The following is a 16,205-nucleotide window of genomic DNA, read 5'->3' as shown; positions in this document are numbered from 1 at the left end:
TCATTATATAACTTTTTTTGTTGATGCTTCTTCGGTAAGACCGAACCAAACAGATATGTTCAGTGAATAGAAAATCAGTTTCAGTACAACATTTATTTCTCCTTGTTTCGGATTAGTTTGAGGCAAGTTTGTGATTGTAGTTAGCTAACACATCTGAGCATTTACTGTAAAAATTTTAGATTTTATTTCACAATATTATAGTCGTGATAGAATTTACACCGACTGATAAATATTGTTTATGTTGTTACGAGTTGGAACTCATGTTTGAATATATGGCATGGTTCAGAAAGTGAACCAGCTAGACATGAATGATGTCCAAAACTGAACCAATTGGACACATAACTTGTTTAAGTAAAAAATGTGGTATTAATGATGGTAATTATGCTAATAGTTGAATACGAACATGTGATTATGTATATGCTGAAATTTTCAATTACAAGGTTAATTGAATGCATGTGATATTTATATGCTTGAATGAGAATCATATATATGCTATATATGTTTATGATATGATGTTAGGGTATGCATTATTATGTTTATTACTATTGTTATGTGCTATAATACATGAGTTGCATGTTGCAAATGTGAATACTCCTGAATGAGCTTCTCGGTTTGAAGAACCAAATTAGTGCTTGAGAGCATGAACATAACATGCACAATTTTTCTATGTATGATGTGTTGTAAGATATGGAGAGACATACATGCACATGAAATTGTGGTTCAAGGAACTATTACAGTTCTGTGGGTGCACGAATGGATATATGTGTGGGCATGTGATAGCATTATACTGTAAAGCATGAAAAATGTATGCACATGGATTTTGTTATTGAGTGAGCAAGGAGTGGTTGAGAACCCAATGTGGGTGTTGTGAGTGCACTGAGTTGTCTTAATAAATACACACATGCCCTCATAATAATTTGAAGATACGCCTTCATGGGCAAAATGCTCGGCTAGTTTAAATGCACTGAAGCATACTAAATGGGTTATAAACTTGACTGAACAAATAAAACTATGTAACTACCAAGATGGATAGTATGATGCTCATGTCTGAAGGGCAATTTGGCAAGTTACCTTGGAGAGGCACTTGGGTTGTTGAGCCTTTATGGTTCTATGTAGGCACTTGTGATGAAAACATATAAACCCCTATTTTAATAATATCTAATAACTCATTTAAACATGAGTTTACCTTTTAGAGGGTAGATGGAACAAACTTCGTTAGACCGTCATATTTTTTTTAGAGCAACGATGTCTCGCTTGGTCCCCGATCCTCAGAGTTAGGGAGCTAAGACTACCAATGTGTCATAGGTGGTAGATCTATATCTTCTGTAGAAGAATCAGGTTGCATCCTCAGAATCTCAACCACTAGTGGTTTTTCTCTTGGTCACGAATCGCCCTTTATGGATCGATCTCAGTAAGTCACTTACAAAATTAAAATGCATGACATAACGAACACTTAGGGGGTCTCCTCTAAGACTACGATTGTACTGCATGTATCTGCATGAGAATAATAAAGTAAAACTTAAAGCCTTAAACTTGATCACATTTATGCATAAAATTTTATGTGAAAATATGCCCTAATAATTCAGATGCATAATCATGATATTATTACTGTTCTATGGAATGTTGCATAAAAATGTTGTTTATGCTTGTTTTGTTGGATGCCCTATGATTTATTTATATTATATAATTGTTCAAAATGATATTCGATTATATGTAAACTTAGTTTCATATTTGCATGCTTAGTTATTGTGTATTTCTTACTAAGACTCATTATAGTCTGACCCCTTACTTTACCAATGTTCAGGTAACGAGTAGATTGATTGAGTGATTGCAGAATGCTGCGACGGTGTTATGTGAACCATCAATTTGAATTTTGATAACATTATTTTTAAATAATTGATCATTAAATTTAAGATTAGATTGTAATAACTTTTATTTATTTGATGGATGCTTTAAGTTTATGGATGATCGTGTGTATGAATACCTGTAACTCGCCCAAAATGTTAATGGATTTCAAACTAATGATTTTCATTGTGATTTCAAAATTATTTGATAAAGAGTTTTTGTCAATTGGATATTTTTTAACGAACTCGATTCTAAGAAGATATTAAATGTTGGTGTTTACGTTGGCTGACTCTTTAGAGCTTATTTTGGTTAAAGCAATGATAAGACCTCGTATTAAAGTGTATATTTTTTAAAAATAAAAAAAAAAAATCTTATTTTTTCAAGTTAAAATTTTGGGGTGTTACACTAGGGCGCATTCTCTCTAAGGCCAGCACTTAAACAAAGAATTTTCAAATGTTCCAGGCTCTAGGGGTCAACCCGTATTTATAACAATCAAGGATGGAATATGGATCAAGGGTTTTTAATATTTGAATCCAACCCAAATGGATTTATGTCTATCCTGATGGAGGATAAGTCTCATCCATGAAGAATCCTACATGAAATACATAAGAAGAGTTTAAGTTTGAATAGGATGCACCTCTTTTGAAGCTTTTTCGCATGCTCAATGGGGCAAATGGCACATGGAAGTGTTGTCTCATAACAAGATGGAAGACAGGGTGCCATCTCATGGGAGGACGACATACCAGAATGTCAAAGGGTTGCCTTGGGATGGCATACTAGTCTGTTGTCTTGCATTGGGATGGCATAACAGTCTATTGTCCTACCACATGAAGACATTCGGTCTATCGTACTCCCTTGTGACGGCACACTATCTGTCGTCCTGCTATGAGATGGCACTTCCCTGTGTCATCTGCCCCATTGAGCATGATGATAAGCCTCAAAAGATGTGCATCTCAATCAAACTCGAACTTTCTTGTGTGTTTTATGTGGGACTCCTCATGGATGAGCCTTATCTCCCATTGAGATAGGCACAAATCTATTTGGGTTGGAACAGAATCCTAAAAACCTCAATCCTTATTGCATTCTTGATTGTTATAAATAGGGGTTGACGCCTAGATCCTAAAACATCTGAAAATCCTATGTCTAAGTGCTAGGTCTAAAGAGAACGAGCCCTAGCCTTGCCATCACTTTGTCCTCTTTTTTATTCTGAAACTACCATACCGTACACAAAGGTGCTTGTTGATGAAGAAAAGTTAGTTGGAGTGTAAAGTACAAATAAATTTCAAAAGTCCAAAAAGGTGATTTTCATATCAATCTTTTTGTTTATTCATTTATTTAGTTTCTATATTCGATTCATTTCGCAACTACTCATACGCATTTGATTCTTATTGCATATCTTGTTTCACTAAGTCAGAATCCTGACCTTTTCGACAATAAGCTTCATGCTTCGAAGGTTGAAAACCTGTCCTTACTTTGCCTTCTCGTGGAGAACGGTTGAGGCTTGAAACAAGCATCCCACGTCTTTTTAAACGTATTTGTAAAAGGTTTTTGTAAATCTAGGTGGGTCTATTTTATTTTACCCACAAGATTTTTGTTAATAGTTGTGAACCTTCAAATATATTTGTGTCTTATGTTCTCATAAATATGTTGCAAACCTCCCAATATAATTAAAATCACCAAAGAAATTTACAACATATTTGCACGGACCACTTGAAGTTATCATAGCAAACCCACGGTTAGAGTATCTACCGTCTTTGATGATTCCAGCCTCTGCTCAGCCGACTGAGCCACTGGTAACACACGTATCCTATTATTTTGCCACCGCCGATCAATTCTTAATACAACAACAACTACGCCTTCATCCCAAAACAATTCTTAATAAATGTGTAAATCAAACTTTACACACACATTGCAGTATCATCGCTTTTGGTTCGGACATGATCGCCTGGTCCTGGTGCAATAAAAGACATTTGGAGATTGGCATCAAAAGTTGAGAAAATTTTAGGCTAGCCGAAGCTAAAACCTAGCTAGTTTGAGCTTCATCTTGCCTCATCATGGCTCAGGTGGTGGCTGTGTTGAGTGGCCTCCAATTAGTTGGTGTCTGACGTAATATAATTAAACAGTAGGAGACATTGAAAGCCCAAAGCAGCACCCTCTTGGGTTAAATTAACAAGTTAAGAGAGAAAAGAATCGTCCAGGCAAACTAAAAGGTACACACCCACAGAAACACAAACAGAAACTACAAACAGAAACACAAACAGAAACTGAAACTGTGCATCAAATGAGGGGTGGGAGGGGGGGGGGGGGGGGGGGCACACAAAATTCGTTCAGCCTAGCCAAGGAGACAGACCGATGCCAGGAGAAGCCACAGCAGAGCAGACACAGCGCTGAGGCTGACCGCTGTGGAAGAAGAGGGCCCTGCCGCTACGCCCTCGGCCACGGCCACAACATCAGCCTTCACTTGCTCATATGGCAGCACATTGACATGCAACTTCAGGCCATTTTTGCAATTAGCTGGCTTGCCACTGGCGAAGAAGCGGCTGCCTTCACCGTCGAGGCTCACCTTGTCCAGTCCATCTGTGTACATCCGCAACGGATTGCTCAAGTCACATGACTCGAATTCCTCCTTGCTGCCCAACTCTAAAACACTTTCTACAGGTGCTGAGTAAGTGAACCCTGATGAACACCAAACACAAGCTAATCAAAACGGCGACAGTGCCATTGTTTCATCTTGTGTGTTAAAACGTAATCAACTAAGGTCGAGCCACGCTGAAGCTCGGTTAGGATTCTGATGAGACCAAAATATGTATCTGATCAGAGTAAGCCTAAGCTAGGGAGACTCGGCCCTCAAACATCAGCGCAAAACATGCTGGCCTGGACTAACGGACCGAACCTCAAGAACGGGCGGATTCCGGCCAAGCGACAATGTACTGGGCCAACAATGAAGTGGATCTAACCTGGACCAAGCAAGGCCGGACCTGGCGTTAGCTTCCACAATGGAAGGCAGACACAGAGGATAGAAGTTTGAGCAGGATAATGACCAATTCTAACTCGATCAACATCATTATCTTATCATCATTATACGTTATCTCCACTCTTCTATGTATGCAAATCATTATCATCACCGCATATTTGGAAGTAAGAAAAAGTCTGGTTGGAGAAGTTTTGATATAACTTTTCTAGATGAAAATTTTTTGTTTGTTTATGTAGCATGAGAAACATAGAGTGAAAAAATATGAGAAATTGAATTTTTGAAGCAAAAATTTTGATAGAAAAAATTCTTCCACCCACCCAAATAGAGGAATTTTTCTATACAAAAATCAATTTTTTTACAAAAAAACTTTCTTTAAAAAATTGTCATTTGGAACGGTTGGAAAAGTTGTTTTTTTCCTACTTTTACTTTTCCTACTATTTTCTCACTTCCAAATGTGCCCAAAAATCTATTTTTTGGTATGAAAATTTTCTTCACCTGGGGTTGTGGTGAAAGAATTTTTCTTTATCAAAAATTATGTTTGTGTTAGGGTAACCATTTACCCATGACACATATCATTCCATGACCCGTCATAGGAAGAGGTTTCTTCACCTTCATCTGCCTCTCACCCACCACCATTTTCAGCTCTAACCCTCATTTGTCTCATATTTTTTCACTCTATAATTCAAAATCAGATGATTCAAGAGCTGGTTCTTATAAAACCAAGCATGATCTGTATGGTTAGATTCAAGAGAAAAGAGCAAAAAATCCATGAAAATCACCGTTCTCGTATTTTCAGTTCTCATATTCTAGTGTAATATATATATATATATATAGAGAGAGAGAGAGAAATGAAAGCCTACCAAATATAAAACATACCAACCTTACCCATTAAGAATTTTTAGGTGTTTTTTCGAAATTTGACCTTACATATGTGTTCCGCGTGATTGATTTACTAGAAATTGACACTTGGATTATGCATGTTGGATAGGAAAAATGGTAATTGAAGCCTCAAAAATTAAAGAAATTTGTAGACAGTTGATTTTTAAACCTTATAAAAACATATCCATGCATCGGATTCACATAATCCAAGTTGAACACATCCATAAGGTCAGAATTTTGAAAAAACACCAAAAATTGATAATCCCAAGCAATCTGGAAGAGATGTAATTGGGTAGCTCTCTCTCTCTCTCTCTCTCTCTCTCTCTCTCTCTCTCTCTCTCTCACTCTCTCTCTCTCTCTCTCTCTCTCTCTCTATATATATATATATATATATATATATAGAGAGAGAGAGAGAGAGAGAGAGAGAGAGGATCAACATTATCACTCATGAAGATCAACAAAATGTCGAACCCATGAACCGAACAAAATAGAAAACAAAAACTAAAATATAGAAAAACAAAAGCTAAAGAAAAAACAACTACAGCCAGCTAGCAACAAACAACAAAGTCAAGCTCAACCAGGATCCGCTCGATTAGAAGAAACCACCGATGAGTTAACGTTGTTCAGACGGAAGGAGAGGTCTCTAAGATGCATACGTAAAATCGCATATACATCAACCAGGATTTTATGGACAAGATTATTAAGGATGACCGGAATTTGACAGAAAGTAGCATCATTGTGTGTCATCCAAACAAACCACCAAGTAGAAAATATACCAAACCCAGACCACTAAGAATTTTTTGGTGTTTTTTCAAAATTCTGACCATGATTGATTTACTAGAAATTAACACTTTGATCATGCATTTTAGATAAAAAACAGTACTTGAAGACTCAAAATTTTATGAAAATTGTTGATTTTTTAACCTTATAAAAACCTATCCATGCATCGGAATCAAATGATCCAATTGTCTATTTGAGTAAATCAATCATGCTAAACACATCTGTAAGGTCAGAATTTCTAAAAAATATCAAAAAATGATGGTCTCAAGCAATCGGGTACTATTTGGTAGGGATGCTGTCCGGTAGCTTCCCACTATATATATATATATATATATATATATATATATATATATATATATATATATATATATATAATCTCTCTTGAGTGCATTGTTAACATGAAGATGAAAGATGTTTTAGAATGATTCGACCATAAGGATGTAGCTGGCATGGTATTGGTTTGTATTTTTTTGATGAAAAACCATGATTTTTTAATGTTCAACATTTAAAATTGTATAGACCGTGATTGTCAAACTCTAAAAAATCTGCTTGCAAAGCACAATGATATGTATTTAAGGATTTTTCTTGAGAGCAAATATATTTTTTTTAAAGGATTGGGAGTAGATGCTAACAAAAATTAGGTGCAGGCAGTGAATGAATGGGAGATTTTAATCTGACTTCACAGATGTGCTTGGCATAGCTTGATCATGTTTTCTTGTCAAAAATATATGATTTTTTGAACTTTGAATATTCATGAAAAATTTAAGCGTTGATTTTCAAACCTTATAGAAACCATCTACATGTTGGAATCATATGATTTAACTGTTGGTTCCCGTAAAATCAACCATGTAAACAACATCATATATATATATATATATATATATATATATATATATATATAGAGAGAGAGAGAGAGAGAGAGAGAGAGAGAGAGAGAGAGAGAGAGAGAGTTTCAACAACCCGGCTCCCTCGAAAGACCGGGGCAGGTGCGGGGACAAAGGTCTCCACCTCTGCCCCGTATCAAAATTCTCGTCTCAAAATTACTTTATTCTTATTTTTAAAAAAAGTTAAAAAGAAAAAGTGTTCAAGGTCACGAATACATTTACATATATAAATATTTTATAATATATAAAAGTATATTGATAATATGATTTAGTAGTCACCTTTTCTATATGTGGCTCGACAACCAACATAGGCATGGAAGTCCGACTCACCCCAGTTCCGATTCTTGGGTCGAAAGACTGGGTCCGATTCGAGTGAGAGGACTCTAATGACCAGGGATCTGAGAAGAGAGATTTCCGGGGAAGCAAGGGACAGAGTTCAGGCGCTCTTTGGATGCATCCAAACAGGGTTAAGTAGGGATCTTTTAATAGTGCCCCGTAATGCTTCTATGTTATACCAGTTTTCTAGGGAAGCGGATGCATTGGGAACGGGCAATGGAGAGACAGAAGGAAGGAGGAGGATGACACTTACAGATGTTGTCTCCGACTCTGAAGATCCTGCTGGAGGCCCAAGCTCCGATATGGGAAGAAGGATGCCACCCACGGTCGTCACCAACCACGTGATGCACCTCTCCCTCGCACCCTCCAACCCACAGCAACACCACCATCATCATCACCACACCCACCGCCCTTCCCCTTCTCCCACTCATTTCCATTTCCTTCCTTCAAATCTCCAACGCAAAGCCACGAATCAAGAAGAAGAAGAAGTGGAGAAAACACTGAAAGAATCTCTCTCTCTCTCTCTCTCTCTCTCTCTCTCTCTCTCTCTGACCCCTTTTTAAGTTTTTTTCCGGGAACGGATGGTAAGGAAGAGAAGCCCAAAAGAAGGAATGGTAGTTGTGTGTGTAAACAGATATACTTTATACGGGGTCATGTGACATAAGTCTTCAATTACACTTTGGTGATCTTGAATTCTTGGTGGGAAACCTAACTTCTTCTTCTTCTTCTTTTTCCATTAAGGTAGGGAGCTTAACTTACAATCGCAGTGACAAAAGCTCAAAATGATAAAATAATGGTGGCCATTTTAGCGTGAGGAATTATAATTTCTAATTTTATCATGTTTTTATGGGTCAAAGATTAATTTAAAAACAAAACATATATTTAACAAAAAATAAAATAAAATTTTAATTTATACCGATATTTACTGTTTTAAATTGCTGGCACAATATCACTTTTTTCACATTTTTCCAAAAAAGAAGAAAAGAAAACGCTCATGCTCTAGTGGCCGGCCCAAGTAAAATGATACTTAGAGCTTTACCAGGCTAGATTCTGATGCGATGTTCACGTGGGTTAGACGCTTCGTTGGTGACCCGTGTTTCCTCCTCTTTTCTTTTCACTTTTTTTTGGTTGAATGGTAGATGATGTTTGCAAGACCTAGGTTCGCTGGCTTGGGTTGTGGAATGTTAGGTGGTGTTTGCAAGACCCAGAGGGGGCGTTTGTTTTACCTAATTTTTGGTGAGAAAACTACTTATTTTCCCATGACCTTTTTTCATGGGAAACAAACACTTCCATTTTGGTGACAAATGGTCAAAGAAAAACAAGTTTCTCTTTGAGTAGTTGTTTCCTAAGAAAGGGGTCTCACCTCCTTCATTGTAAGAGGTCTTTCTCACCATCTTTTCCCACAAGCGGTTCTTCTAATAGGTGCAAAACAGTTACTTTGTGTATGTGTAGTCCAGCAGCCTTAAGACTTTCTCATTTAACATGTTTCACCTGACTTTGCCAAGTGGGGGCTCCGCTTGTTTGGTAGGAGCTGTTTGCAAGTTCAAAACCCAATGGTATGTTGTGTAACTGGTAGGGGTCTGCCTAACACTTGGGGTGACAATCGGGTCGGGTTGGCGGGTCAGCATACCTCAACACGAACCCAACCTGTTTATTAAACGGGTCGGCTATGGCAAACACAAACCCGACCCATTTATTAAACGGGTAACCCGACACGACCCACCTAACCCGTTTAATAAACGGGTTGGCGGGTTAGCAGTGCAACCTAAAAAGCATACAAACTTTTTTGCAGCACTTCATGTGGGTTTGCCAGTGCCATGATGGCATTGTCATCGCCTAACCTCACTGGCAGGGCAGGCGACGACAGACCACCGGTGACGACAGTAGCCCTGACAGCAGTATACCGGCCATCCGGCTGTTGAAGCAAGGGAGGATGTCGATCGCCATCGCCGATGAGGTCTACCGGTTTTCCATCCGCGGTGACCTTTCCAGTCATCGTCGCCCGTTGTTTTCATTGTCGTTGTCCCTCCTATTGCAGAGGTTGATTTCTGAATCGAAAAGGGGAGGGGGTGGGAGGCCTGGCTTCACTAGTACCCTTCGCAGAAATCGGTTGAAGCAAGGGAGGATGTCGATCGCCATCGTCGACGAGGTCTACCGGTTTTCTGTCAGCGGTGACCTTTCCAGTCATCGTCGCCCGCAGTTTTCACTGTCGTTGTCCCCCCTATTGCAGAGGTTGATTTCTGAATCGAAAATGGGAGGGGGTGGGAGGCCTGGCTTCACTAGTACCCTTCGCAGAAATCGGTTGAAGCAAGGGAGGATGTCGATCGCCATTGTCGACGAGGTCTACCGGTTTTCTATCAGCGGTGACCTTTCCAGTCATCGTCGCTCGCGGTTTTCACTATCGTTGTCCCCTCTATTGCAGAGGTTGATTTTTGAATCTAAAAGGGGAGGGGGTGGGTGGCCTGGCTTCACTAGTACCCTTCGCAGAAATTGGTTGAAGCAAGGGAGGATGTCGATCGCCATCGCCGATGAGGTCTACCGGTTTTCCATCAGCGGTTGCCTTTCCAGTCATCGTCGGCTGCGGTTTTTACTGTCGTTGTCCCTCCTATTGCAGAGGTTGATTTCTGAATCGAAAAGAGGAGGGGGTGGGAGGCCTGGCTTTACTAGTACCCTTCGTAGAAATCGGTTGAAGCAAGGGAGGATGCCGATCGCCATCACCGACGAGGTCTACTAGTTTTTCGTCAACGGTGACCTTTCTAGTCATCATCGCCTGCGGTTTTCACTGTCGTTATCCCCCCTATTGCAGAGGTTGATTTCTGAATCGAAAAGGGGAGGGGGTGGGAGGCCTGGCTTCACTAGTACCCTTTGCAAAAATCGGTTGAAGCAAGGGAGGATGTCGATCACCATCGCCGACGAGGTCTACTAGTTTTCCATCAGCGGTGACCTTTCCAGTCATCGTCGCCCGCGGTTTTCACTGTCGTTGTCCCCCCTATTGCAGAGGTTGATTTCTCAATCGAAAAGGTGAGGGGGTGGGAGGCCTGGCTTCACTAGTACCCTTCGTAGAAATCGGTTGAAGCAAGGGAGGATGTTGATCTCCATCGCTGACGAGGTCTACCGGTTTTTCGTCAGCGGTGGCCTTTCCCGTCATCGTCGCCCGCGGTTTTCACTGCCGTTGTCCCCCCTATTGCAGAGGTTGATTTCTGAATCGAAAAGGGGAGGGGGTGGGAGGCCTGGCTTCACTAGTACTCTTAGCAGAAATCGACATTCGCCGAGGATGGAAGGGGGAGCTAGGATCCAATCCCTATCGTCATTGCCATCGGCCTTGCTGGGCCTCCTCAAGATACAAACTTAAACGGTTAACCTGTTTATTAAACGGGTCAGTCGGGTTGGCGAGTTGGCATACCCCTAACACGAACCCGACCCGTTTAATAAACGGGTTAGGCGGGTCGACCCGTTTACGACACGAACCCGTTTAAGCCGAACCCGAACCCGGCTAAGAAGCGGGTTGGCGGGTCGGGTTGTCGGGTCGTGTCAGATTTTGCCATCCCTACCTAACACCAGCTTGACTTTCAAAAAAAAATTTTGTTTCACATGACTTTATTATCATATGAAACACAAATCATGTGTGGTTTGTGTTTTTCTTTCTTTCGTTTGAAACAAATGCCAATGACATAAAATTATTGTTTTGCCTTATCATATTGTAATGTTTGCCAAATTTTTGTTAGAGACTAGGCCTATCCGACTAGCCTAGTATTAGTCCACATTGAACCTAGTCTTGGATTCATATCCCCCAACTCAATCACATATTGAGCTTGTGCCAAGTTGAAGTATCACTCATGCTTCTGCACTCATCAATAATAGAAAGGGCTACCTAAGCCCGAGGTGAGTTTGGTTAAATTTTGCTTATTGTTTTAATTATTTCATTTATTTGATTTAGTTTAGATTTTTTAACAAATATTATATTGTTTGTGTTTCATATGTTTCCTAGGTTTTGATGGCTTTCACTACCAAACTCGCTTTTTCTAAGAATTTGTGTATGAGGTACACTCATATTCACAATGCAAGCTCTAGCAACAATGATCTGCAGTCCTTGATCTGGTTGACCCCTGCTCAATGGAGGAGAAAATATGCAAGCTTTTAAAAAATAATTTTCATTATCTTCTCATGTTTGGTTCCGAATCTCGAATCCATTTTTCAAAACAAAACTTTTTCAATGAAAAACTTGTATTTTTAGCTTTTAAAAATTCAGGATCCACAATTATATAACCTTGAAAAAGGTTTTATAAAGAGTAAGGATGTTGAATTCTTAGAAGAAAAGGAATAGAGATTTGATCCTCAAGGAGATAGTATTTCATTTGACATCTTAAATGATGATGGTATGTCATTGAATGAACCAGAAAAGTGTGTTGTTTACAGAGGATCATGAGTCAGTTGTTGATGACGAGCAATTATAACTGCACATAAAAGGCTCAGAACTCCTTCATCTTATTTGAATGATTATTATGTGTACTTGGCAAAGAAGTTGTATTACTCTATTGATTTAGATGAAGTTGTTGATAATTTCAACTTTCAGGATGTAATCAGTTTGCATGACTCCAAAGAATGGATTGAACTGATGTAAGATGAAATTGATTTAATAGAAAAGAATAGAGCATGAAAGCTAGTAACATTGTTTAATGATCACAAGGTAATTAGTTTAAAATGGGTCTTAAGAATGAAATATAAAGTTGATGGGACTATTGACAAATTTAAAGCAAAATTGGTTGCAAAAGGATATACTCAATATGAGGGCATCAATCATAAAAAAGCTTACTATGTGGTGGTGAAGTTTGCTTTCATTCGAATTATGTTATCCTTAGTGGCATTATTTGACCTTGAATTATATCAAATTGATGTAAAAATAGTTTTTTATCAATGGTAAACTGAAATAGACCATATATATGCAACAATCAGAGAGCTTTGTTATAAAAGGTCTAGAGGATATAGGTTAAAGAAATCTCTATATGGGCTTAAGCAATCACTTTGTTATAAAAGGTCAAGATGATACAAGTTGAAGAAATCTCTATATGGGCTTAAGCAATCACCCAAACAATGGTATATGACCTTTTATGAGGCAATTATCAAATTAGGTTATTTAGCAAATATGTTAGACCACTGTGAATATGTCAGGAAAAGTGAGAGTAAGTTTACCATATTGTCCTTATATATTAATGATATCCTCGTAGCAGGGAATGACATGAGAATGGTTATCGAAACCAAATCTTATCTATCTTCTCAGTTTGAGATTGAAGACTTGGATGAAACATCATACGTAGTTGAAATCAAAATCACAAGAGACAAACAATCTAGATTGAACAGTACCTAAGTCAAGAAGGATACCTTGACTACATATTAAAAAAATTCAAAATGGACAACTATAAAGCCAAGTTAACCCTTGTTGTAAAAGGAATCAAATCAAGTAAAAATGATTGTCCAAAGGATAGACAAAAAAATTTTGAAGTCTCTTATGCTCAAGTGGTTGGTAGCTTGATGTATGGTATGTTGTACACTAGACCAGGCATTAGTTTTACTGTGAGTCTAGTAAGTAGATAGCAAAGTAATCTTGACATTCATCATTAGGAAGCAGTGAAAAGAATCTTTGGGTATTTTAAGAAAACTAAAGGACTTAAGTAATGTTACCTAGCGAAAAGGCTAATTCTTATTGGTTATTCTAATATTGACTTTGCATAAAGCATTGATGATGAGAAATTCAATTATGGATATGTCTTTACCTTGGGAGGTGGTGGTGTTTCTTGGTCTTGTAAGAGATAGTGATGTATGACATTATATGTAATATCCATAATTTTTTTATAATTATTAAATAAATAAAGATAAATTTTCAAGTTTCGATTTTATGTTTGAATTGAATCTCAATATGAGTTTGAATCTCAAGTTAATTAGGATTTCAATTTGATTTGTATTTCATTTGAGATTTAATTTCAATTTGGAGTTGAATTGCATTTGAGATTTAATTCTAAATTGAATTTAAGTTTTAATTTGATTTGAATTGAATATTAATTTGAATTTAAAATTTAATTTGGATTTAATTCAACATGAATTTGAATTTAGAAATTCATTTGGATTTGGATTTAATTAAATACGAATTTGGATTTGGAGCTTAATTGAATTTGAATTTGGATTTGATTTAGAAGCTAAATTTAGATTTGGATTTGTTATGGATTTAACTTAATTAAAACTTGGATCTAAATTGGATTTGGGTTTAGATTAGAAAACTATTTATGAAATCAATTTGAAATCTCACTACAACAAATCAGTGGATTAGCGACGACTTAATTTCGTCGCTAATCCATCACTAAGTTGGATTAGCGATGGATATCTTCTATCGTGAATTTGTTGACGTTAATAAGCGACGATGTATATCTGTCGCCAGTTCCGTCGCTAAGTTGGGGCAGAATAACGAATGACAACGTCCGTCGCAAAGCCATCGTTACTAAATGGCGACCTCGATTTGGCGACGGCTTTACAGTCGTCGCTAATCCATCGCTAACTTAAACATCTATCGATGGATATATTTGTCGCTAATCCGTCGCAAACAAGAACAAAAATAAAAAAAAATATTTAAAAATTAAATATCGAGAAAAAATTTCTCGCGCTACAATTTATATTTCCTGTGAATAAAAAACAAAGTACACATAAAATTACATATAAAAAGAAACTAAAACAATTAATCGTTCCACTTTAAAATTCATAAGTTTTAATTATTTACAATTCAACAATTACATTTTCGAAACAAAAAAAAAGTAGAACAAATTCAACACATTAATCTAATTATCGCCAAGATTTTGTGTGTCTTCTTGTTCATTGCCTTAATCTGTCCCTTCAGTTCTGCTACGCTGATTATCGTCAGCAACCTATATAAGAAAAGAAAGGTCAGTATTGATAAACAAAATATATTGAAATAAAAAAAACTTTATATGTGATTCTATCATGCTCATATGTGCTCTAAGGCAGGCAAAAAACTCTATATGTGATTCTATCATGAATGATGTGTTCTAAGGCAGTCAAAAAACTGAATATGTGATTATAGCATGCTCATATGTGTTCTAAGGCAGTCAGAAAAACTCTATTTGTGATTCTACCATGCTCATGTGTGCTCTAAGGCAGGCAAAAAGTTGTATATGTGATTTTATCATGTTCATATGTGTTCTAAGACAGTCAAAAAACTGAATATGTGATTATAGCATGCTCATATATGTTCTAAAGCAGCCAAAAAAACTCTACATGTGATTCTATCATGCTTATATGTGCTCTACGGCAGGCAAAAAACTTTATATGTGATTCTATCATGCTCATATGTGTTCTAAGGCAGTCAGAAAAACTCTATATGTGATTCTACTCTATATGTGATTCTACCATGCTCATATGTGCTCTAAGGCAGGCAAAAAACTCTATATGTGATTCTATTATGCTCATATGTGTTCTAAGGCAGTCAGAAAAACTCTATATATATTCTACCATGCTCATATGTACTCTAAGGCAGGCAAAAAACTTTATATGTTATTCTATCATGCTCATATGTGTTCTAAGGCAGTCAGAAAAACTCTAAATGTGATTCTACCATGCTCATATGTGTTCTAAGGTAGTCAAAAAACTGAATATGTGATTATAACATGCTCATATGTGTTCTAAAGCAGTAAAAAAAAACTCTATATGTGATTCTATCATGCTCATATGTGTTCTAAGGCAGGCAAAAAACTTTATATGTGATTCTATCATGCTCATATCTGTTCTAAGGCAGTCAGAAAAACTTTATATGTGATTCTACCATGCTCATATGTGCTCTAAGACAGGCAAAAAACTTTATATCTGATTCTATCATGCTCATATGTGTTCTAAGGCAGTAAAAAAAACTCTATATGTGATTCTACCATGCTCATATGTGCTCTAAGGCAGGCAAAAAACTTTATATGTGATTCTATCATGCTCATATGTGTTCTAAGGCAGTCAGAAAAACTCTAAATGTGATTCTACCATACTCATATGTGTTCTAAGGCAGTCAAAAAACTGAATATGTGATTATAGCATGCTCATATGTGTTCTAAAGCAGTCAAAAAAACTCTATATGTGATTCTATCATGCTCATATGTGCTCTAAGGCAGGCAAAAAACTTTATATGTGATTCTATCATGTTCATATGTGTTCTAAGGCAGTCATAAAAACTCTAGATGTGATTCTACCATGCTCATATGTGTTTTAAGGCAGTCAGAAAAACTCTATATGTGATTCTATCATGCTTATATGTGTTCTAAGGCAGTCAAAAAACTGAATATGTGATTATAGCATGCTCATATGTGTTCTAAGGCAGTAAAAAAAATGTATATGTGATTCTATCATGCTCATATGTGCTCTAAGGCAGGCAAAAAACTCTATATGTGATTCTATCATGAATGATATATGCTCTAAGGTAGGCAAAAAACTTTATATGTGATTCTATCATAAATGTTATG

The 16,205-nt window shown here is 37.3% G+C and overlaps 1 protein-coding gene across 1 annotated transcript; it reads right to left on the bottom strand.

Annotated features, from left to right (window-relative positions):
- Window positions 1-3,977: 3,977 nt before the first annotated feature.
- On the bottom strand, window positions 3,978-8,250 carry LOC149818695 (uclacyanin 1-like). The gene is made up of 2 exons (XM_089986423.1): window positions 7,952-8,250; window positions 3,978-4,521 (listed from the first exon to the last, which is right to left on the bottom strand). The coding sequence occupies exons 1-2, from the start codon at window positions 8,133-8,135 to the stop codon at window positions 4,178-4,180; spliced, it is 528 nt and encodes a 175-aa protein (XP_089842549.1). The 5' UTR covers window positions 8,136-8,250; the 3' UTR covers window positions 3,978-4,177.
- Between the last annotated feature and the right edge of the window lie 7,955 nt (window positions 8,251-16,205).

The sequence above is a fragment of the Nuphar pumila genome, chromosome 13 (genome assembly GCF_984573655.1).
Source record: "Nuphar pumila chromosome 13, dmNupPumi1.hap1.1, whole genome shotgun sequence".
In the NCBI taxonomy this organism is placed as follows: Eukaryota; Viridiplantae; Streptophyta; class Magnoliopsida; order Nymphaeales; family Nymphaeaceae; genus Nuphar; species Nuphar pumila.
The sequence above is the reverse complement of the archived record's forward strand: the minus strand, read 5'-3'. Positions and strand labels throughout refer to the sequence as shown.

Excerpts from the sequence above, each read along its gene's own strand:
- LOC149818695 (XM_089986423.1), bottom strand. The coding sequence starts at position 8,135 with ATGGAAATGAGTGGGAGAAGGGGAAGGGCGGTGGGTGTGGTGATGATG. Across the intron at positions 4,522-7,951 it reads CAGAGTCGGAGACAACATCT|GGTTCACTTACTCAGCACCT; the intron begins GTAAGTGTCATC and ends GGTGTTCATCAG.